This window comes from Trichosurus vulpecula, chromosome 1 (genome assembly GCF_011100635.1).
Source record: "Trichosurus vulpecula isolate mTriVul1 chromosome 1, mTriVul1.pri, whole genome shotgun sequence".
In the NCBI taxonomy this organism is placed as follows: Eukaryota; Metazoa; Chordata; class Mammalia; order Diprotodontia; family Phalangeridae; genus Trichosurus; species Trichosurus vulpecula.
In genome coordinates this window covers 437,088,922-437,112,605 of record NC_050573.1, presented here as the reverse complement: position 1 = coordinate 437,112,605, position 23,684 = coordinate 437,088,922, and the positions used below count along the sequence as shown (strand labels likewise).

Genomic DNA, 23,684 nt, shown 5'->3' with positions numbered 1-23,684 from the left:
TAAAGCTTTTGACTGTGCGGATCACAATAAAATGTGGCACGTCCTCAATGAGGTGGGAGTGCCAGATCATCTTCCTTGTTTCCCAAGGAACCTGTATGAGGATCAAAAAGCAACAGTTAGAACTGAACATGGAACAACTGATTGGTTTAAGGTTGGGAAAGGAGTATGACAAAGCTGTATAGTGTCACCTTATTTATTAACTTACTTGCAGAGCACCTGGTATGAAATGGTAGGCTGGATAAATCAAAAGATGGAATTAAGGTTGCTAGGAGAAATAAGAAAGTCCCTTGGGAGCAAGGAGAGCAAATCAGTCAATACTTAATTAAATTAATTCAGATTATTCATTGGAAGGTTAAATGCTGAAGCTGAAGCTTAAATACTTTGGCCATATAATGAGAAGACAGGACTCATTGGAAAAGACTCTGATATTGGAAAAGATTGAAGGTAGAAGAAGGGGACAGTAGGGGATGAGATGGAAAGATAGTGTCATGGAAACAACAAACAGACTTTGGGAGATAATGGAGGATAGAAGGGCCTGGCATGCAATGGTCCCTAAGGTGACGCAGAGTTGGACATGACTGAAACAACAACAGAGGGGCTGTGGTGAATCTGTATGACTGTTTTGGAAAGTTACTTGGAGTTACACAAGTCAAGTCACTAAAATGCCTGTGCCCTTTGACCCAGAGTTCCACTCCTAATCTTATACCCCAAGGAGGTCACTGATAAAAAGATACCCACCACCACCTATCCCCTTCCCCTCCTTACATCTAGATATTTATAGTAGCACTTTTTGTGGTGGCAAAGATCTGAATAAAGTAGACACCCACTGACTGGGAAAAGGATAAACAAATTTTGATACCCTGATGTTATGGAATATTACCATACTGGAAGAAATTATTAATATGATGAATAACAAAGAAACCTGGAAAGACTTAAATGAACTGATAAACAGAATGAAGTAAGCAGATCCAAGAAAACAACATGTATATAACAACAGTGTAAACAGAAAGAACAACTACAAAACCATCAAGAGTGAAGGTTACAACATTACAAAAAATGAGCAGACATAAAAAGACATCTCCCTCCACTCCTTTTCAGGGGCATGGAATACTGCATGTGTTTCCAGATTTTTTTTTTTTTGATGTATTGATTGACCTGCTGAAACACCTACCCCCTCCCATTTTCCTCTTTTTTTTTTCTCCTCCTCTTTAAAAACATTCTTTTTAATATTAGATCCTCCTGGGGGGGGTATAGAGAGAATAAATACAAGAAGAAATTTAGGATATTTAAAAATATATCCCCTTTTTTTTTAAGGAAACAAAAGCTTTGAAAAAAGATGGTCCTCCATATCAGAGAGTTCATTAAGAGAACTTTTCAGTTTCTCAAAAGTAGTTCAGCTCATCCTCCTCTTCCTATTTAATTCTGGATCTACATCATTATCAATTTGCAGTATATCTTCAAGAGATAAATTGATAGGCTCTAAGGGATGTCAATTCACCTATATATCACAATATAAATTGTAAGTCACCCTTCAATTATTTTTTACTATGTGGATAGTTAGGCCATATTCTTAGGAAGTGTGAATCTCTGCAATGTTTGTGACTGTGATGTGATTATTATATCATTTGCAAACAGTTGCATCTGAAAGTCTTCACTGTCTACAGTGAATTTCTCTTTGACTTAGACTCTGTGCTAGACAGTCTCCATTATAGCTAGAAAGATAGAGCTTTTACTTAGCACTTATTAGGCAGTGTGCTCAGTGCTAGAGACGCAAGTACTAGTAAGGAAAATAGTCCTTGCCCTCAGTGAGATTTCTGTGTTCTAATAGGGGAAGACAGCACATAAAGAGGACAATGACAGTGGCAGTCACTTTTGTTTTATATCTTGCTTGATGTTAACGATTAGAAGGCTGTTGAACTCTAATATCTTTCAAGAAACTTTTGGGCCAGTTAGGTGGCTTATTGTATACAGCACCAGCCCTGGAGTTAGGAGCACCTGAGTTTGAATCTGGCCTCAGACACTTACTAGCTGTGTGACCCTGGGCAAGTCACTTTTAACCCTGATTGCCTCTCTCCGCCCCCCAAAAAAGAAGAAATCTTGTGTAATTTTGACATGTGAGGGAGACCACTATCTGATCAAGAAGTCTTTAAGCCATTTTGTTCTACTGAATCAAATGTATTTGATAATCAAGATGAGCACTGCAGTCTAATAGAGCTTTCAGTCAGTTGCATGATGGAGAAGATATGGGAGTTACTTTCAGTAACTTCCATGTCCCTGTGAGGGATACCCCTATGCCTGAATAAATGATTCTCATAAAAATTTGATGTAGCTCAGAATTTAGGTTTATGAGTCAGTAATTACTGATGTTTTCTTGGTTGCCTTTTTGGGTAATGATAAAGTCATAGGCTTCTTTTTTTACACACCAAAAAAGTCTTATATTTTATTTTTTTCTCAATTTCATGTAAAAGCAATTTTAACATTCAATTTTTAAAAATTTTGATTTCCAAATTTCCTCTTTCCTTCCATTATCTCTCCCCTTCCTAAGATGGTAAGCAGTTTGATAAAGGTTATATATGTGCAAACATATAAAACATATTTCCGTATTAGTCATGTGGTGAAAGAAGAAACAGACCAAAAGAGAAAAAGTGAAAAAAAATAAGTTTCAGTCTGCATTCAGACTCCCATCAGTTCATCCTTTAGATGTGGATAGCATTTTTTATCATGGGTTCTTTATGATTGTCTTGGATCATTGTATTGCTGAGAATAGCTAACATTCACAGTTGATCATCATATAATATTGTGGTTATTGTGTACAATGGTTCTCCTGTTTCTGCTCATTTTGCATCTGTTCATGTAAGTCTTAGCAGATTTTTCTGCTTGTCATTTCTTATAGCACAATAATATTACATTTCTATCATATACCACAACTTGTTTAGCCATTCCCCAGTTGATGGGCATCCCCTCGATTTCCAATTCTTTGCTACCACAAAAAAGGAGCTGCTATAAACATTTTTGTACAGATAGGTCTTTCCCCCTGTAAGTCAGAGACTTTTTTCCATGCTTTGGCATCTTTCCTTCAGATACCTTTTTAGAACTTGAGGCCATCAAACCATGTCACATTCAGCATGGACCTGTATGTATTCTTGTTAAGCTGCTTTTCATATCTTTGTCCTCTCTTTTTCTGTACACGTATATGGGCCAAAAAGAGTCCAAATGTGGTGTCTCCACCATCCTTACTGGTGAGAACAGTATGTTATAAGAATTCCTGCAGAATGTTTCCACATTCTTCTGCTACTTATTATCCTCTTTCCATTTATATCTGTAAAACAGCTTTGCTTTGTTGAGTCTCTTTAAGCTTCCTTTCCTTTTTTTATGAGGTATGCTGCTCATAATCTTTCATCATCCTTTAAAACCCCAAGTTATTTCCTTGCTGTGATGAAGCATCAACATAGGATTTTCCATGACAAAAATAGAAGGATAGTGATAGAGACTAGATAGAGACTGAAGCTGTGATTTCGCTAGTATAGGTGAATACCTTGGTAAGGAAATTCCCTTTGCCCTAATGATTATGTTGCCTTTATCTTATATCCTCTCCTTGGGGTCCAACTGTTCTTTATAATTTCACAACATTCAGTTTTATTTATGGTGGTTTCTCTTTCCATTTATACTTTTGTAGATATTATTAATAATTGTTTTCTTGCTTCTGCTTACTTTGCATTAGTTCATGTCTTTCTATACCTCTGTATTCATTATATTTTATCATTTCTTACAGTACAGTAATATTTCATTACATTCATTCACCATAACTTGTATAGCCATTCTTGTATAATAAGTATCCACTTTGTTTCGAGTCCTTTGCTATAAATATTTTGGTATATGTGAAGGCCTTTGGGCCAGGGGATGGTGAGGTGAGTGACCTCCTTGAGGTATATTCCTAATAGTAGAATCTGAGTCAAAGGATATAATAAAATCTTTTGTAACTTGTGAACCTTGAGATGCTGAAGATGGCTTAAAATAAAATGCACATTGTGTGTGTGTATGTATGTCTGTATATTATATATAATGCCAAGTTTATAACTTGTAGGTCAGTGCTTTACAAAAGAACATAAGGTTATATGCTAAAATGATTCAGGATCACAAGTCTTCATCTCAAAATGTTCATTTTTAATGCAAACACAACCCAAATATCACAAAAAATTTTTATACATGTTATAGATTTTCTTTCAATTGTACTTTAGTTTAAAATTTCCTTAATTAGAATTGAAGCTGGGTTAAGTTAGATAACGTATGGGAAATAACCTAATATTAACTTATTGGCCAGTGCTAAATTTCAGAGGAGAGCTTGACAAAGCAACTTTATATTCTGTATGTGTGTAGGCAGGCATTACAGTCAAATTGTCAAACCTAGCTTGTTGAACTTTACACTTAAAAATGACAATTTAAAGAAATTTCAAGTTGAGGAGAATGAAAAATAGTCAGCTGGCATGTTGGGGGGGGGGGCGGTGTCCATTTTGTGTTTTGCACTAGCTGCTATAGAATAAAGATGGGGAAAAATATAGCCTTGAGCTTGTAGTCTGGGATTGAGATAGTCATATTTTAAATGACTAAAGGTCACAAGGATACATGCATGATAATGTAGTTACAGCCATATGAATAAAGACAGGGAATTATAAGGGAGTAATCTGCTTCTATTAGAGTTAGTCATTCTTGGGAAGTATCTGCTTTGGTTGGAGAAGTCAAATCATACTTACCTTCCTGAAAGAAGTGAATCTTGAGCCTAGGTCCTAATTCCAAAAGCAGAGATGGGTTCAGCTATATGAACAAATGCAGGAAACATTCCTAATAATGGTGGAGGGGCTTCTTTGTGGGATAGTAAGAGATTAAGTTTGATATGGACAAGGAAGACTAAGTGTTGCAGTATCATTTATGCTACTATGAATTTAAAAAGTTGAAGGTAGTCACAAAAATGTTTAAATAGAATGGTATCATTGTAGAAATAATTTGAAAACAGATTATTCTGGTATGATGTGGTATGGAAGCATGGACCGAGATGGGGGAAAATTAGAGAAATAGAGACCAAGTTGAAAGCTGTCAAAATTATTTAGCAACTTTCTTCCCTGTTGCTTTTATTATATTAACATAATATGCTATAAAAAGAATTTATTAGAATTTTGGGTGTTATTTTAAGGAGCTTAATTTTGAAAGAAAGCATTTAAAGCATATGTAATCAGCTTCATTACTATTGGGATTTCAGCATTACCCTCTAAATCTTCCAATTCTCTTTTTAGTTATTAGAAAAACATAAGAACACAGAGAGTATGGTGGAGCTTCTTGACCTATATCAGATGGAGGATGAAGCTTATAGCAGTCTTGCAGAAGCCACGACTGAATTATACCAGTACTTATTACAGCCATTTCGAGATATGCGGGAACTTGCAATGCTAAGAAGACAACAGATAAAGGTACACATTTTTCTGTCTAGTAACTGTAGCCTACAAATGAATTGTTTGTAGTGTCCTCATATTTTGGTTCGACACTAATGAAAATGCACTGGGAAGGCTTGTAGGTTCCCTTTCCTTCTCACCCTCCCATCTGCTTCATCTTGATTGGCATAGGTTGGGAGGGGGGAGACTGTTGTTTTGAAATTCCTTGTACCTAGAGGGTCCCCAGTCATGAGGATGATTTGGTGAGGTCACAGAATTTCAACCCCATGGCATTCATTTTTCATGTTTAGATAATGTGGCTCAGATATATTGAAATGCAAGTATTAACAATTGAATTTACCTGTCTTCTCCACCACTCATTAGATGGTGTCGAACTAATAGATGAATTTCTTTTTTGATAAATTACCAGTCATTCCATCTAAATACATTTTCTTGGAAATATTACTGTAAGAATTTTTATTTGTTTGAATAATGATAAGAAAGGAAACATGCTAGTTTATCTTTTTTTGATAATGTATAGAAACTTAGTAAATAATTATACAAGAAACTCAAGCTTTTTTAAAAAATTTGCATTTATGTTCTCTGAAACTTTTAAATTGCCAATCACTTAAACCTCTTAAAACTAGCATTTCTTTTGAAATAATATTGTTTCGTAGTGGACAGAGTTCTAGACTTGGAGTTATGAAGACCTAGGTTCAAATATTGCTTCTGACCCTAATTTTGAGACTGAGGGGCAAGTCACCTTACTTTGAGCCACATGCTCCTGGAATGTAAAATGGGCATAATACTTGTAGTGATGTAGCTGGAGACAGTGGAAAGAACATTGGCTCTGGAATCAGAGGGCCCCAAATCTTGTCTTTCTTTGTGCTTTGGAACTAGTCTCTTAACCTCTTTGGGGTTTACTTTATCTGTAAAATGGAAGAGGAGGGGTAACAGGGTAGGACTAGATGGCAACTGAGGTCCTTTTTAGCTCTAGATCTGTTCTGTCCTTCCCATCAGTTTGTTGGGGGGCTCAAATGAGGCCATATGTGTAAAGTGCTTCATAAATTTTAATGTACTTTATAAATGTCAGTTATATTAAACACCCCCAAATTTTCTATTAGCAGATCTTTCTTTCCTCTATATATATTTATTTAGATTTAAGCTAGAAGTTGAAACCTTTTTTTCACTTTGAGAAGCTCATTTTCAAAACTGGAAGAGGACATCAATTAATTTTGAGTCCAGTTGGATGCATTACTCAGTGCCAAATTTTTTTAAATTGATGAATTGTAGCCCCTTCTGTATCTTATAGAAAATGTTGCTTTTAAAATGAAGATATTTGAGTAAGAATAATGTAATTAAAATGTATCTTTTTTCAGAAGATACACATGTGTATCTTAAATATATGTATGTATTTTTATATGTACATTCATATATATGTATGTGTTTGTGTTTGAGTTCTAAAGAAAATGTGATATAGCCAAATAAATGATCATTATAGAAATTTCATCAAAGCTCATTATACCCCCATTTTTTTCATAATGTGTTTATTCTTTGTAGAATGTGTTTTTTGTTAGGGTAGACCTACTAAAGCAGCAGAAACCACTTCATCACATAGACTTGCAATTTGGTGTTTCTGAGCACAGTTTAGATTTGCTGCAATTTTATTTATTTGCATTATGTAGAGAATATTGGTACTCAGAATACTAGAGTATATTTCTGTCCATTTAGTAGATACACATTTGTACTGATGATGTGTCTGATATACTATGCTAATAAATTATCAGTGATGAAAGTAAGAGCATTTGAAAAATTTCGTTAGTTGAAAGTGGTATAATTTACTTTAGTATACCTTATAACTATTCGGTGTGTTGTTGAAAGAGCCAACATGTAGAAAAAACTATCTTAGAATATTACCACAGTGGTCCAGATACATGGTACATTTGTACCTCCCCCCCAAATCTATTATTTACAAAACCTTAAGTATAGTCTATTAGCGTTATTATTTTTCACTGTTCTTTACACTATTTAAATTATATTCTATAGATTGTTATGCTAATGAATGTTTGTAAATACATTTTGGAAAGTAACCTGGAAAAATTTTCATTTTTCCTAATCTCCCCTACCTACAATTCCAGGGCAACTTTCTGCTCTGTGCCTCAGAAATAACCACCCTAGGAATTCTGCTTCATGAGACTCAGATAGTTACTAAATTATCCCTGGTTCCCAAAGATTCTGGAGATCATGGTTTAACTTTGTTATTTCTGGCTGATAGAGCTCTATTTATTTTTATTCTGAATTTAAGCATTTTTTAAAAACAAGTATTTCTATCTACACAGTAGATGGAATAAAAAGGGAATATATGTATGAAACTGTGAGTTGTCAAGTCAACAAGAGCCTTCTATATGCCAAGGCACTGTGTCAAGTACAGGGGATACAAAGAAAGGCAAAAAAAAAAAAGTTTCTGCTCTCAAGGAGCTCACAGTCTAATAGGAAGATGGCAATAGGAAAACAACTATGTACAAACAACATAAATTGGAGATAATATCAAAGGGAAGATACTACTATTAAGGTGGGACTTTGGCTGAGATATGAAGGAATCCAGGAGGTGGAGTTGAAGAGGGAGAATGTTCCAGGTATGGAGAAATATTTATTTCCAGCTAGTGAAGATGCTTGAAGTTGGGAGATACTGTTAGCAAGGAAGGAGACCAAGGTCATTGGTCATTCTCTTGACTACTATCTAGTCAATAATCATTGTCACTCTACACTTGAAACCATAAAACAATTAATTTATTACAATAAAGTAAAAAGATAAAGTAATTGTAATAAAGTAATTCTTTTTCACATATCATTTTTTGTATATTGAACATTAATTAATGTTGAGCAGGAGGGCAGGGACTGTGTTATTTGACTTACTGGCTTCTTAGAACCATGAACCAAGACTCAAAAAAAAAAAGTATGTGTCTGCGTCCTCGGGTGCATGAGCTTGCGGGCGGTGCTTGTGTTTAATTTCATCATTTAGAGGTGGGGGAGGGAGAGAGAGATGTGACATGTACAAGTAGTCAGATAAATTTGTGCAGGACTTCATTGCAGAAAGGACCATGACTGCCAGGGAAATACCTCTTAGTAAGGTGTGAAGGATGAATTGAGATTGGGATAGGGGAATAGTAGAGTTAGTCATCTAGCATTTCTCAGTAGCCTACTATGTGCTAGACACTGTTAAGTTCTGGGGATACAAGTCTCCGTTGTCAAGGAGCTCAGACTCTTAACTGAGGGAGTGAATATGTAAACAACTCTATAAACTACACACACACACATACATACAGTAAAATATGATAAATTGGGAGTAATCTCAGAAAGAAGGCACTAAGAGGACTGGGAAAGGTTTCTTGAAAAAGGTGGAACTTTACCTGAGACTTGAAGAAAACCTGGGAAGCTAGAACGAGAGATGAAGGAGAGAATTTTAGAGGTGGGGGACAGCCAGTGATGAAAATGCCTAGAGTCAAGAGAATGGAGTATTGTGTTGGAGGAACAAGGAGGCTAGTATCACTGGATTGCAGAGTATGGAGTGGGGAGTAAGGTGTAAGAAGACTGGAAAGGTAAGAAGGGGTTGGATTATGAAGGCCTTTAAAAGCCAAATAGAAGATATTCTGTTTGATCCTGGTGTTTATTGAATAGGGAAATTATATGGTCAGACCTATGTTTTTTGGAAGACCAGTTTTTACAGTGGAGTGAAGTGGGAAGAACTTTGAAGCAGGGAGACCAACCAGCAAGTTGTTGCTGTAGCGCAGGTGTGAGGTAATGTGCCAGAGTGGTAGCAGTATCGCATGAGAAGACAGAAGTGTTATGAAGGTATTAACAAGATTTGACTATTTATTGGATATGAGGGGATGAGAGAAGGTGAAGAGTAAAGGTGATACCTACATTACCAGCTCTGGATAACTGAGAGGTTGATGGTACCCACTAATATGAAAGTTCAGAGAAGGAGGAATTGGTAGGGGGGATGATGATTTAACTTGGGTGACTCCACTTTTTGTGAATGCTAAGTTTAAGATGTCAGCGGGTCATCCAGTTCATGATTTCTAAAAGTTGAATACTGTTTAATAGTTCAGGGCTGATAATATGGTAGTGGCAATGGGAATATGGAAGAGGGCTTATAAAGCATTTTTAGTGATATTAGAGTTCAAATCAATACGACTTGACAACTTACCAGATATGGGGAATGGAGAATAGTCATTCTGAAGATGGGAATCTCATGTTTGGTAGAACGGGCAAGGCTAGAGTTACGGATTTAAAAGTCATCTGTGTGGAGATGATAGTTGAAACCATGAAGAAAAAAAAAAAAACAAAAATGAGATTGCTAAGTGGCAGTTGGAGAATTAGAGGGAGGGCCCAAGACAAAACTCAAGGGAACATAAACTTTTTAAGGGATCTGGGAAAAGGGAGACAATAAAGAATTCACAAAAGGAGTAGTTAGTCTGAGTAGAAGCAGAAGTATCTAGAAGACAGAAGAGTAGTCAGTAGTGTCAGAAGCTAGAGTAGAAAGGTCAAAGAGGATGAGGACCGAAGCTTTTGATTTGATGACGTTCTGAAAATGCTTCAGTGGAGTGATGGGAATGGAGAACCAGATTGCACATGAGAAAGTGAAGACATTGTAGGGCAAACTACATTGTCAATTAGTTTGGTAGTTTAAAAAAATAAGAGGTAGATATAAGAGAGATGAGTAGAAGGGTTTAGCCAAGGCCTTTTTTAGGATTGGAGAAACTTGGCATATTTTTAAGTAGATGAGAAATAGACTGTGGAAAAGGAAAGTCTAAAATATGCATATACACGAGGAAAAAGGAGGTGACTGTTGGACTAAAGGCCTAGGAACAGATCAGACCTAGGACACAAGTAACAGAATTAACCTTGGGAAGGAAAAGAGAAATTGGGCAAATTTATTGAGAATCACAGAAATCTCAGAAGGGACCTTAGAGACCATCCAAGATGAGAATCCTTTATAACTTAGCTTATAAATAAGCATCCAGCTTCTGCTTAAAAACCTACAGTGAGGGAGACCATACCATCGCCTGAAGCAGCTTGTTCCATTTGTGAATAGTTGATTAGAACTATTTAAGAAGGTCTCCTTATATAAAGCCTAAAATTGCTTCTTGCAACTTCTACCTGTTACTTGTTTTTAATCTAACCTTTCAACCAATTTCAAATCCAACCAACTTTATTGTCTAACCCACATATCTTTATCTTGTCCACAAATATAGCTTAAGAGATTTTTGTCAAATCCAGGCAAAAATCTAGTCTTTTCTAAAAATCTAAAGCATCTATATCTTCATCGTTCCCTTAAACTGCCAGTTTTTATTAACTGCCAAAAAAAAATGTGATTAGTATGGCATGATTTCTTCTTTGCAATCACTGCTTCTGTTTCTGTGTGTTTACCAGCAATCCCTTTAAACAGCACTGTTGTCCAGGAAGAAAAAAAAAACAGCAACTTTGTTTTAATGATCTAGTTTTTCTCCAACAAGCTAGATCCTAACCTTCAGCTCCTACCTCTTTGCTGGACCCTCCCATATCTATACTTAAAGCGTCCACATCAAAAACTTCTGATTTCTGGTTGATTGATACCCAAATGCCTATAATGTTGGAGGGAGAAAACAAATCAGACCTGTCCAAGGGTGTGTGCATCCTTTCCTAGCATGACTTGAAGATGTCAGTCCTGCCTAAGTGTAGGAGATCAGCCTGTACCCTTGTTTGGAAGTGCCAGACTCAGTGTAGAGTTACTGTTGCCCTGCCTTTCCACTCTGTGCTCCCCTCACATCTCTCCCTTTTAGCCTCTGACCTGATAAAGGGGCTAATTATTTTTTAGCATTGACTAGTTCCTCTTACTTTTCTACGTAGCTCTCTTAATACTCTCAGCAAAATCCAGCAAATTTGTATTTGAATTTTCCAGAAGTTGTAGGCTGGCCTATAGTTTATAGGCTTCTTTATTCCCTTTTGGAAAAGGATAACAAATAACATTTTCCATTTTTCAGTCTGAGATCTCTCACATTCTCCATAGTTTTTCAGAAATCTTTGGTAGTAACTTAATTAACAGTCATATCTGCCAGTTTTTGTTTTGTCATTGTTTTAGTGCCCCAGGGAATCTAGTTTAGTTAGTCATGGTATCAAGGGCAGCAGGGTACTCCATTACTTTCTTCTTTCTTGGGAGTTCCACTCAAAGTTAACTAATTTTGTTCTGTCTTTTCTAATGCAATGATTGAAGATGTTGCCAGAGAAACCTAAAGTAAAATAAAAGTTTACAAGTTCCGTTTTTTTTTTAATATAGTTTTCAGCATTGATTTTCACAAGAGTTTGAATTACAAATTTTCTCCCCATATCTACCCTCCCCCCCACTCCAAGATGGCATATATTCTGGTTGCCCTGTTCCCCAGTCAGCCCTCCCTTCTGTCACCCCACTCCCCTCCCATCCCCTTTTCCCTTTCTTTCTTGTAGGTCAAGATAAATTTGTATGCCCCATTGCCTGTGTATCTTATTTTCTAGTTGCATGCAAAAACTTTTTTTTTGTTGTTTTTGAACATCTGTTTTTAAAACTTTGAGTTCCAAATTCTCTCCCCTCTTCCCTTCCCACCCACCCTTCTTAAGAAGTCAAGCAGTTCAACATAGGCCACATGTGTATCATTATGTATAACCCTTCCACAACACTCATGTTGTGAAAGACTAATTATATTTTGCTCCTTCCTAACCTATCCCCCTTTACTGAATTTTCTCCCTTGACCCTATCCCCTTTCAAAAGTGTTTGTTTTTGATTACCTCCACCCCCATCTGCCCTCCCTTCTATCATCCCCCCTTTTTTTTTTGTCTTCTTCCTTCTCCTTTCCTGTGGGGTAAGATACCCAATTGAGTATATATGGTATTCCCTCCTCAGGTCAAATCTGATGAGGGCAAGATTGACTTGTTCCCCCCTCACCTGCCTTCTCTTCTCTTCCTACAGAACTGCTTTTTCTTGCCACTTTTATGCGAGATAATTTACCCCATTCTATCTCTCCCTATCTCCCTCTCTCAACATATTCCTCTCTCATCCCTTAATTTTATTTTATTTCAACTCACCCGGTGCCTGCTCGCTCTCTCTCTCTCTCTCTCTCTCTCTCTCTCTCTCTCTATATATATATATATATATATATATATATATACACACACACACACACCACACACACATACATATATACAACATATATACATACATACACATTCACTTATACATATATATATATATGCATATTCCCTTCATACCCTAATACTGAGGTCTCATGAATCATATACATCATCTTTCCATGTAGGAATGTCAACAAAACAGTTCAACTTTAGTAAGTTCCTAGCAATTTCTTTTTCTTGTTCTTTTTCTTGATTACCTTTTCATGCTTCTCTTGATTCTTGTGTTTGAAAGTCAGATTTTCTATTCAGCTCTTTTCTATTCAGGTCTTTTCACTGAGAAAGCTTGAAAGTCCTCTATTTTATTGAAAGTCTATATTTTGCCTTGGAGCATGATACTCAGTTTTGCTGGGTAGGTGATTCTTGGTTTTAATCCTAGCTCCATTGACCTCCGGAATATCGTATTCCAAGCCCTTTGATCTCTTAATGTAGAAGCTGCCAGATCTTGGGTTATTCTGATTGGGTTTCCACAGTACTCAAATTGTTTCTTTCTGGTTGCTTGCAGTATTTTCTCCTTGATCTGGGAGCTCTGGAATTTGGCAACAATATTCCTAGGAGATTTCTTTTTGGGATCTATTTGAGGAGGCGATCTGTGGATTCTTTCAATTTCTATTTTGCCCTGTGGCTCTAGAATATCAGGGCAGTTCTCCTTGATAATTTCTTGAAAGATGATATCTAGGCTCTTTTTTTGATCATGGCTTTCAGGTAGTCCAATAATTTTTAAATTATCTCTCCTGGATCTATTTTCCAGGTCAGTGGTTTTTCCAGTAAGATATTTCACATTGTCTTCCATTTTTTCATTCCTTTGGTTCTGTTTTATAATATCTTGATTTCTCATAAAGTCACTAGCTTCCACTTGCTCCAATCTAATTTTTAAAGTAGTATTTTCTTCAGTGGTCTTTTGGACCTCCTTTTCCATTTGGCTAATTCTGCCTTTCAGGGCATTCTTCTCCTCATTGACTTTTTGGAGCTCTTTTGCCATTTGATTTAGTCTATTTTTTAAGGTGTTGTTTTCTTCAGTGTATTTTTTAGTATTTTTTTAGGTCTCCTTTAGCAAGTCATTAACTTGTTTTTCATGGTTTTCTCGCATCACTCTCATTTTTCTTACCAATTTTTCCTCTACTTCTCTAACTTGCTTTTCCAAATCCTTTTTGAGTTCTTCTATGACCTGAGGCCAGTTCATGTTTTTCTTGGAGGCTTTTGTTGTAGGCTCTTTGACTTTGTTAACTTCTTCTGTCTGTATGTTTTGGTCTTCTTTGTCACCAAAGAAAGAATCCAAAGTCTGAGACTGAATCTGGGTATGTTTTCGCTGCCTGGCCATATTCCCAGCCAACTAACTTGACCCTTGAGTTTTTCAGCAGGGTATGACTGCTTGTAGACTAAAGAGTTCTGTGTTCCACGCTTGGGGGGATGTGCCAGCTTTGCCACACCAGCACTCCTCCTTCCCCAAGAACCCCCAACCCGGACTGGACTTAGATCTTCAGCAGGCTCTTCACTCCTGCTCTGATCTGCCACTTAATTCCTCCCACCAGGTGGGCCTGGGGTCGGAAGCAACTGCAGCTGTACTTCTGTAGGTGCCCCACCTCTGCTGCCCCCCGGGGCTGGAAGCCAAACCACGAACTCCTTCCACTCCCGCAGCTTTTCCCACTAACCTTCTCTGTTGTCTTTGGTGTTTGTGGGTTGAGAAGTCTGGTAACTGCTGCAGCTCACTGACTCAGGGCGCTAGGGCACACTCCGCCCGGCTCCTGGTCTGGCTGGTTTGCGCCTGGATAGACCCCACCCAGAGACCATCCAGGCTATCCTGGGCTGGAGCCCTGCTTCCCTCTGCTGTTTTGTGTGTTCCGAAGTTCTAGAATTGGTTCAGAGCCATTTTTTATAGGTTTTTGGAGGGACTCAGCAGGGAGCTCATGCTAGTCCCTGCTTTCCAGCCGCCATCTTGGCTCTGCCCCCAAGTTCCTTTTTTTTTGTTGGTGTTGTCTATTGTTGTCCCATCCATCCTATAGTTGATCCTTCTTTCCCCCAGTTGTAGATTGGGTTTTTTTTTTAATCCCTTTTGTGTTTTTTTTTAGCTTTCTTTGCCGGTTTTATCTTATTCCACAGTTTAGCTCGCCTGATAGTATTCTTACTGAATATACCATGTTTTTGTATTCTTCTTGTTACCGGCCCTTGCTTCCATCTTTTACAGTGTCTTTAAAACTCCAAGTTAGTTGGTGAGTTCCCTGTGCATTTTCACATTGATCTTTTCAAACAGCTCCCCTTTTTCTTCCTCACCAGAATTATTTCTTTATGCCTTCAGAATTTCTTTCTTAAAAGTTTCCTATCCCTGCTGACTATAGAATTTTATTCCATAGAATCCCCCTTAACTCTTTTTTTCTTGAACTCTTTGAAATCTACTCTCTTAAAATCGAGAGTACATGTCAGACTCTTTCTAGAAGTTTTCCTCTGTTATTCTATTGCACGTTCTCAGTTGGGGACTGATTTCCCCATCATTTCTGTTTAAGTAACCATTTCATCCTCTTGGTGAGAATCAGGGACAGAATTAGAGTTTGCTTTGTTGGGTTTTCCATCTTTTGAAGGATGATGTTATCACTAATGCAAGCCAACATATTGTTAGTTAACTAGTCAGTCTTATTAATATTAATATATTATGCATCTGGAAAAGAGAAAGGGAGCTTCAGTAGATTTTTCAGTAGTTGAAGTTTCCCGGAACTACCATAGCTTCTGTGATCTGTTTGTTGCTGAACTACTCTTCTTTTGAGTTGTTCTGTTACACTGTTACTGCAACATAATTTGTATTACCATGTCTGTTATCTTTGTCAAAGTCAAAGTATATTATAAGTCAAATTAACCTCCTCTTCAGTTTGATTTCTTTACGTGATACATCTTCTTAATATACAGTGGTATTCAGTGTACCTTAAATCATTGACCTGCTCTGTTCTTTTTCAGTAAGGTAAATCCTCTCAGGGTCATATTTTTCTAGTTATGGGTCCCATCTGCCAAGTCCCAGTGACATGTATGAAGTTAAAATTCAATTCTACACTGTCCTCTTCCCTTGAGTCCCTCGCCCTGTTATCATTTCACCAGCTGAGCTAGGCCAAGCCTTGACCTTACATCACTCCAACATCTGCTGCCTTTGTTCCTATTCATGCATTGCCATGTGAAAATGGAAAAAATCAAGCAACTGTTCATATTGGATCCACTGCAGATTTATGTTATATAAGTCCAACTGGGCTCTCACTGCTGCTAGGAAATCCTACTATATTTCCCTTATCAACTCACTATCCTACTTTCCACAGCAGCTCTTCCAAACTTTTTCATCCGTCTTCAAGCCTCTCATGGCTCCCCCAACCCCCACCCTCTTATTTGAGAACCTTGCCTCATATTTTACAGAAAAAATTGGGATCATTCATTATGACCTCTTGTCTCCCCTCTTACTCATCTAATGTCTCTCACATATGTCATCTGCCCCATCTTCTCCTTCATCCTGTCTCAGATGATTAGTTGGCCCTTTAGCAAGTGTAACCCCTCCTCCACCTGCTCAAGCAATACCATTCATTCCATCTCCTTCAGTCTTTCTCTGTATACTGGCTCTTTCCCTATTGCCTACAAACATGCCAGTGTCTCCTTCATTCTGAAAAAACCTTTCCTTGAGCCTTCTACATCCCTACTAACTGTCATTCTATATCTCATCTGCCCTTTGTGGCTAAATTACTTGAAAAGGTTATCTACAACATCTCTTCTCATCATCTTCTTAACTATTTACAATCCAGCTTCTAACCTCATCCTTCCATCGAAATTGCTCTCTCCAAATTTAGCAGTGATTTCTTAATTGCCAAATCCAGTGTACTTTTCTCAGTCCTCAACCTTCTTGACCTTTCTACAGCCTTTAACACTGTTAATCACTCTCTTCTCCTTGGTACTCTCTTCTCTCTATGTATTTGGGATACCTCTCTCCCCTGGAGAACCTCCTACCTATTTAACTACTCCTTCTCAGTCTTCTTTTCCAGAGCGCCATCTAGATCACACCCTCTAACCACAGGTGTCCAAGAACATTCTTTCCTGGATCCTCTTTTCCTTCTATACTGCTTTCCTTGTGATCTCATCAGCTCCCATGGATTTAGTTAACATCTCTAGGCTGATGATTCTTTAAATCTACCTATCCTTCCCCGGCCTATCTCCTGACCCTCTTTCATATCCAACTACCTTCAGACACCAGAACTGGATGTCCATTAGATATTTTTTTTTTCCATTAGATATTTTTTAAGCAAAACTTGGATTAATTTTTAAAATTTTATTTTATTAAATGTTTTCCAATAAAATTTAGAGTTATAGCGTTCATTTTAAAAATTTTTGAGTTCCAAATTCTGTTCTTCTCTTCCACCCCTCCCCCACACATTGAGAAGGCAAGCAGTATATTATCAGTTATACATGTGAAGTTATTCAGAACATATTTCATATTAGTTATGTTGCCAAAGAAAACATAGAAATAAAGCCCAATAAAAAATAAAGTGAAAAAAACTATGCTTCAGTCTGTACTCAGAGTTTATCAGTTGTTTCTTTGGAAGTGGATAGCATTTTTCATCATGAGTCCTTCGGAATTGTCTTCATCAGAGTAGCTGAGTCTTTCACAGTGACAGTTAATCACCATTACGGTATTGCTCTGTATGCACTATTCTGGTTGTGCTCACTTCACATTACATCAGTTCATATAAGTCTTCCCAGGTTTTTCTGAAACCATGCTGTTCCTCATTTCTTACAGCACATAGCAGTCATATATACTATCACATATACTATCGCTTTCTACGTATACCACAGCCCTCCCTCACTTAAATCCAGTTCACTTGCATATCATGGCATCGCCTCACTGATATCATGATCCTCTTGGAAAATGAAGGACAAACAGCAACCTCTGTGAGTATCGAAGGAATTGCCCACTAGAGACAAAACTTCCAGGTGGGCAACATGCCTCCCTCCCCTCCCCTCCCTTCCCTTCCCTTCCCTTCCCTCCCCTCCCCTCCCCTCCCTTCCCTTCCCTTCCCCTCCCTCCCCTCTTTCTTTCCCTTCCTCCCCTTCCTTCTTCCTTCCTTCTTTCCTTTATTTCCTCATAAGGTATCACACCCTTACCTGCCAGTGCTCTGGCCAAAGGGAATGTAAACTTTTAATTTCTGGAACTTTTTTTGGTTTTGATTTTTTTTCTCTTAAAGACCAGCCTTAACCCCAAATCACTCTGGGCCCAGACCAAGCCCTACTTGATCACTGTTTGGGCCCTGATTGGCCCAGAATGAATGTAAATAACAATTGTTTGTGTTCGGTCAGAAACTCTGAGAGTCTTCACCTCCCAGATCTATTTTTTTTTTTAACGAGGCCATTCTTTGCCTCACTTTTTATTAAACCTTAATCACTGAATGGGCATTGCATCAGTCAAACTGAGACCTTTCAAAGACCTTAGCTTAAAAAGCCCAAAGTCCCCTGCTGCATCCTGGGCCATCGCCAGTTGTCCTGATCCATATCTGGCCACTGGATCCACATTGCAAAGTGAGGCTGGTGTATTTGCACAGCCCTCCCTCACTTAAACCCAATTCACTTGCATGTCATGGCATCACCTCCCTGATGTCATGGCCCTCTTCTGGAGTAAAGGACAAACAATAACAGCATATACCATCACAATCATATACCACAACTTGTTCAGCCATTCCCCAGTTGATGGAATCCCTCAATTTCCAATTCTTTGCCACCACAAAAAGGGCTGCTGTTAATATTTTTACACAAATTTATACACATACAAGTCCTTTTCCCTTTTTTTTTTTATCTCTTTGGGATACCAACCAAGCAGTGGTATTGCTGGGTCAAAGGGTTTGTGCAATGTTAAAGCCCTTTGGGCACAGTTCCAAATTATTCTCCAGAAATGATTAGATCAGTTCACAATTCCAACAACAGTGCATCAGTCTTCTTATTTTTCCCTCCAGCATTTGTTATTTTCCTTTTATATCCTGTTATTCAGTCTGATAGGTGTGAGGTGGTACTTCAGAGTGGTTTTCATTTTCATTTCTTCCTTTTCCTGCCGGGCCAGTAGACATTGTAGTCTCAATTTATTCAAAACCAAGCTCATTGTTTTTTCCCCTGCTCCTCCTCCCTATTACTGTACTGCACACACCGCAGGCTCACTACCTAGATGTTATCCTGGACTCTTCATTCTCTCTCACACCTCCCTCCTCCCAGTATCAATCTCTTGCCAAAATAGGTTGATTCCATCTTTGCAAAATGTCTCAGCTGTGCCCCTTTCTTCTCTGACACTGCCACCGTCCTGGTACAGACTCTTAACACCTCATACCTGGAGGCTATCATAGTAACTTGGCCTGCCTCCCTAAAGTCTTTCTCCATTCTAATCCATCCTCCATCCATGAAAGTGACTTTCCAGAAGCATAGGTCCGACCATATGAGGCTTTTATGTTCGTATTTCTTGTTACCTATATTTTGGTCATCGTGATATATCTTATAATAGATATCCATTTGCCTTTCACTAAGGGGCAAATTTCAGCTTGTCAGTCAACAAATATTTGTTAAGTGTGTACTATATGCCAAGCGCTTGATAAGCATGGGGATACAAAAAGAGGCAAAAGACAGTGTGTATGTGAATAGGTATGTGCTGATGTATTTGTGCCTACTTTGTTGTCCGTACTTGTGTGCTGTGAATTTTGAGGTGAAGAGGAAAGGAAGAATGTGATTCAGTTCAGTTAAGCACTCATTGTAGCCAAGACACTGCACTTGCTGTACTAGAAATAAAAAGATAAAATTAAGGAATTCTTTTCCCTTAAGAGCTTACATTTGGGGGAAGGAGGAGTTTGGGAGGAATATAATACCTAAGCTTATAAATAAATGCAAATTTTATGGAAAGTATGTACAAAATTATTTCAAAAGGGAAGCATATTAATGAATGGTGGAGAAATTGGGAAAAAGCCTTGTGTAGAGAGAAGCCAGTCAGCAAGCATTTATTAAGCACTTACAATGTCCAGGCATTCTGTTAAAAAGGCAAAAATAATTTCAGCTTTCAAGGCATTTTTCATTCAGATCAAGGACATTGATAACAGAGAATGTGTCCAGAGGAGGAGTCTGTAAGTTGAAATGTGGGGAGCAGAGGCTGTTCGAATTCTCCTACTACAACTTTAAAGTGTCTGATGTATGAGAGAAAGTGTTGCCGGCAAGGGAAGTATCATCCTGTCATCGGGAGTGAGCCAGGTTTCACTGATTGTCAGGAGATGGAAGAAGTAAGAAAGGAACAGATTTAAGATGAAAGGAGATTTGTTAGAGACCAGGGCATTATGGAATAGGTGGGCAGGTCTAGAAGGAGACATGGGGGTAGGGGGCAATTGAGGGAAATAAGAGTAAGGAAGCAGATAGTTAGGGATGGGGAATGGGATTCCAAGTCATTGGCATGGAGGGAGTACAAGGGAAGGGAGTTAGGCTAACCATTACAGGATGAGTCCAGGCAGAGTATTAATGGTTGGAGAGAGAGACCTGTAGAGGAGAGGAGATGATTAGACTTTTCAGGGTTCTCCCTCATGGCAGATAGCACTGTGTCTTGGGGCCTACTCAGGAAGTAGCATGGAGATGTGGGCATGGTACTGGGTACTGGGCAGGGGCCAATAAAAGCTGGAATGTGGTTGTGTCTTATCTCTCAAGCTTAGGGTGTGTTCAGTCCTGGAGAAGGGCTCATTGACAGTGGAGAGGTAGACCCTCCTAGAGGGCAGGAGTTTTAGAAGGTCCTAGGGACAACAGAAGAGAAAGTTGGTATCTTGTTGAGAATCAGAATTCCATCTTTGCCTTCTACCTTCTCAGAAACTAGGTCTTCACTTGGAATGTGTTTCCTTGCACCTAGGGCACATAGCAAGTGCTAAATAAATGTCTTTTTAATAGAACTAACCATCAAGCTTATCAACTAGTTATCTATTTGAACCTTCCTTGAGACAGCCATGTACTTACTCTTACCCCAAAATACACACACACACACACACACACACACACACACACACACCCTTTTTTTTTTTGCCATTGTACCTTTGTTCATATTTTAACTCTTGCATAGAATATGTTCCCTCCTTTATACCTGTTTGAATCCTATGCCCTATCTTAATTTCTACTTTCTTTGTAGCGCTTCATCTGATTACTCTAGCCCAGTTCTCTTTCTCTGATTTTTTTTAATACTTGTCTGTATCTAACCATTTGACAATCCATCTCATCTTGTTTTTGTGAATAAGAACTCTTAATGCATTTTGTGTTTTATTTAAATATTTTCTCCAAAGCTAGAATTAAATTATATCTGATAATGATATTAAGTAGGACTCTCCATCATGTACTTTTAGGGGAAAAGTCAATATGCTTTTTTCTTTAACTCATATTACAGCTAACATTTTGAAGAATATTTTGTAAGCTTTCACTTGGACAAGTTCTTCTCAGCTATTTTTGCAGGTGGTCAGGTCAATATGTAGGACAGTTTTTATACATAAAAGCCCTCTGTTCCATTTTTATTAAATAATCATTGTGTTTTATATTAAACACTAAGGAGTTATCAAAGTGGGGAAATGTGAATATAAGATTCTCAACTGCTGTTTGTTTTTCTCCAAAGATTTCTATGGAGAATGATTATCTGGGGCCCCGTAGAATTGAAAGTCTCCAAAAAGAAGATGCTGATTGGCAACGCAAAGCCCACATGGCTGTGTTATCCATTCAAGATCTCACTGTCAAGTATTTTGAAATAACAGCTAAGGCTCAAAAAGGTAAGTTGCAGAATAAAATTGTGCTTAAATTATTTTTAAAAAGATTTTTCTGTTTCATAGTTCTGCATATAAAGTTCTATAAATCTACAGTATGTTTTCTCTCCAAGGCTATAAGATATTCAATTCAGTTTTCTCTGTTTTGAGGCTTATTTCTCATATGATAACCTTGTTACCTAGAATTCAAACACCTAGCCTTGAATAGAATTCTATAGAATTTGAGGTTGTTTGAAGTAAAGGAATTATTGTTAGTACTTTTTAAAAATGTCAGATATCTTTTTCTTTGTACCACCAGTGCTTGCATTTTGTTTCAGGTCAGCAGTAATTTATTAACAACTATTAATTTACTATACTAGGGACTGGTGATTTAAAGACAAAATTAAATTGTCCCTGTCCTGAGGAAATACTACATTCTTTGGGAGAAGGATGTACCATGTATACAGATGTGTCAAAGCAAGGTAGGGACAGGCAAGGAGGTAAATAGGAGAGAAGACAATACTAAAGCAAGAGGGTCATAGCCTTTTTCATATTATGGACCCTTTTGGTAGTCAGGGTATGGGGGGAAACCTCTGGACCGCTTTTCAGAGTAATTTTTAAACACACGAAATACATAACACTATAAAGGAAATGGTTTATTGAAACAGTGATCAAATTAATCAGACAAGTTCACGGACCCCAGGTTAAGAACATTGTTTTAGGAATGCTTGGGTTAGAAAAAAAAAAACATTAATTTTGTGTAGGGAGATGTAGATGTAGAGGAGAGCTGTGCAGAGAAGGTTTTATGGAACAAAAGTGGCACCTAAGCTGAGCCTTTAAGGGAGATTAGGTATTTGAGAGCTTGAGATGAGGAGGGAATGCACTCATTGTATGGAGGTATTATCTGTTTATTCAAATATACGAAGTGGGAGATGGTGTATTGAGATCAAGAACCAGCTTTTAGTCCAATGGTCTGGAATCACTAAGTCAATCAAGCATTTATTAAGTGCCTACTCTGTTCCAGGCATTGGGAGTACAAAGACAAAAAATGCAACCATTCCTGTTCTCAAATAGCTCACATTCTATTGGGGGACTGTATGGAGTGGAAGAATTGGAAAGACAGCCTGAAAGATCGGATTAATCCAGATAGATGGTGGAGTGCTTTATGATTTAGGCTAAAGAATTTGTGTTTCACTGTTGAGATAACAGTCACTGAGGATTTTCAGTCAGTGGAGTGACACAGTCAAGACCCATGCTTCAGGAAATCTTTCATAGAATTTATTCAGTCTATTTACTTAAATTTTTCATTACTATAGAAGTGAATTTCAGTGCTAGTAATTTATTTAAAAAGTTCTTTGGGATAAAGTATGCAGTCTAGAGAAAATAGTGTCTTTTTTACTGTTTTACTATTCACTTTATTAATAAACATTTCTAAAGCACCAACCATATATGAGACACTGAGTTAGGCACTGAGAATTGGAAGTTTTTTACCCTTTACTTGGCAATACTTTCTTTACTCTTTAATTTTATCTAGGGCACATTTTCTAGAGCAAACTTTTATTTTAACTAGCAGAAGCTCCTATATATGTGAGAAAAAGTATATTATAATGTATATTGTTATTTCATGACTTAAGTTTTATAACTTCAGCTATTAAGAGGATGTTTTTCCCTCTTAGATTCTGTTCCTGAAGTGTATGTATGATATCAACAGATAGCAATATTTTCTCATCTTGTGGTTGAACTAGTAGTTTTTGTTACCTGAAATGGAGACCTGCAACTATTAATTTTCCATATTTCTCATAAATTAACTTTAAAAATTGAACTTATTTCATACAGGGAGCTCCTAGTGAGGAGCTTTTCTGCTAATGCAAATTGGCACCTTCTCTGCAAATTATATGGTACTAAGCATTGTCTGGAATGCTGAGAATTTAAGTCAATTGCTCCAAGTCCCACAAGCCAGTATGTGTCAGAATCAGGACATGAATCTAGGTCTTCATGACCCAGAGACCATTGCTGTCTGCCGTGCCGTGATGCCTCTCCTTATTAAAATGTAAACTCTAATGAAATACCTAGATATTCAATAGGAAACTTCTTTTAAAACCCACTATCTTTAAAAAAATTTTCACATGATTAAAATTTTTGTTGTTGCTGAGCATGTGAATTAAAGTATTCTGGATATCAGTTTGGAATTAGGCAAGACAAATGACTAAACTTGTTATACTCCCTGACCAAGTGATACTATCACATTGAGCATATTTCTCAGAAAGGTGAAAAACAGAAAGATCTAGTTTGTACAAAAATATTGGTAGAT

General features: G+C 37.6%; 1 protein-coding gene across 3 annotated transcripts in view; it reads left to right on the top strand.

Annotated features, from left to right (window-relative positions):
• Positions 1–23,684, top strand: part of JMY (junction mediating and regulatory protein, p53 cofactor) — a 99,907-nt gene that overhangs the window by 33,833 nt on the left and 42,390 nt on the right. For all 3 annotated transcript variants that reach the window (XM_036762705.1, XM_036762709.1, XM_036762699.1), the window contains exons 2-3: positions 5,289–5,462; positions 21,250–21,400. In XM_036762705.1, coding sequence (XP_036618600.1) covers positions 5,289–5,462; positions 21,250–21,400 — 325 coding nt within the window. The remainder of the gene's footprint in view (positions 1–5,288; positions 5,463–21,249; positions 21,401–23,684) is intronic.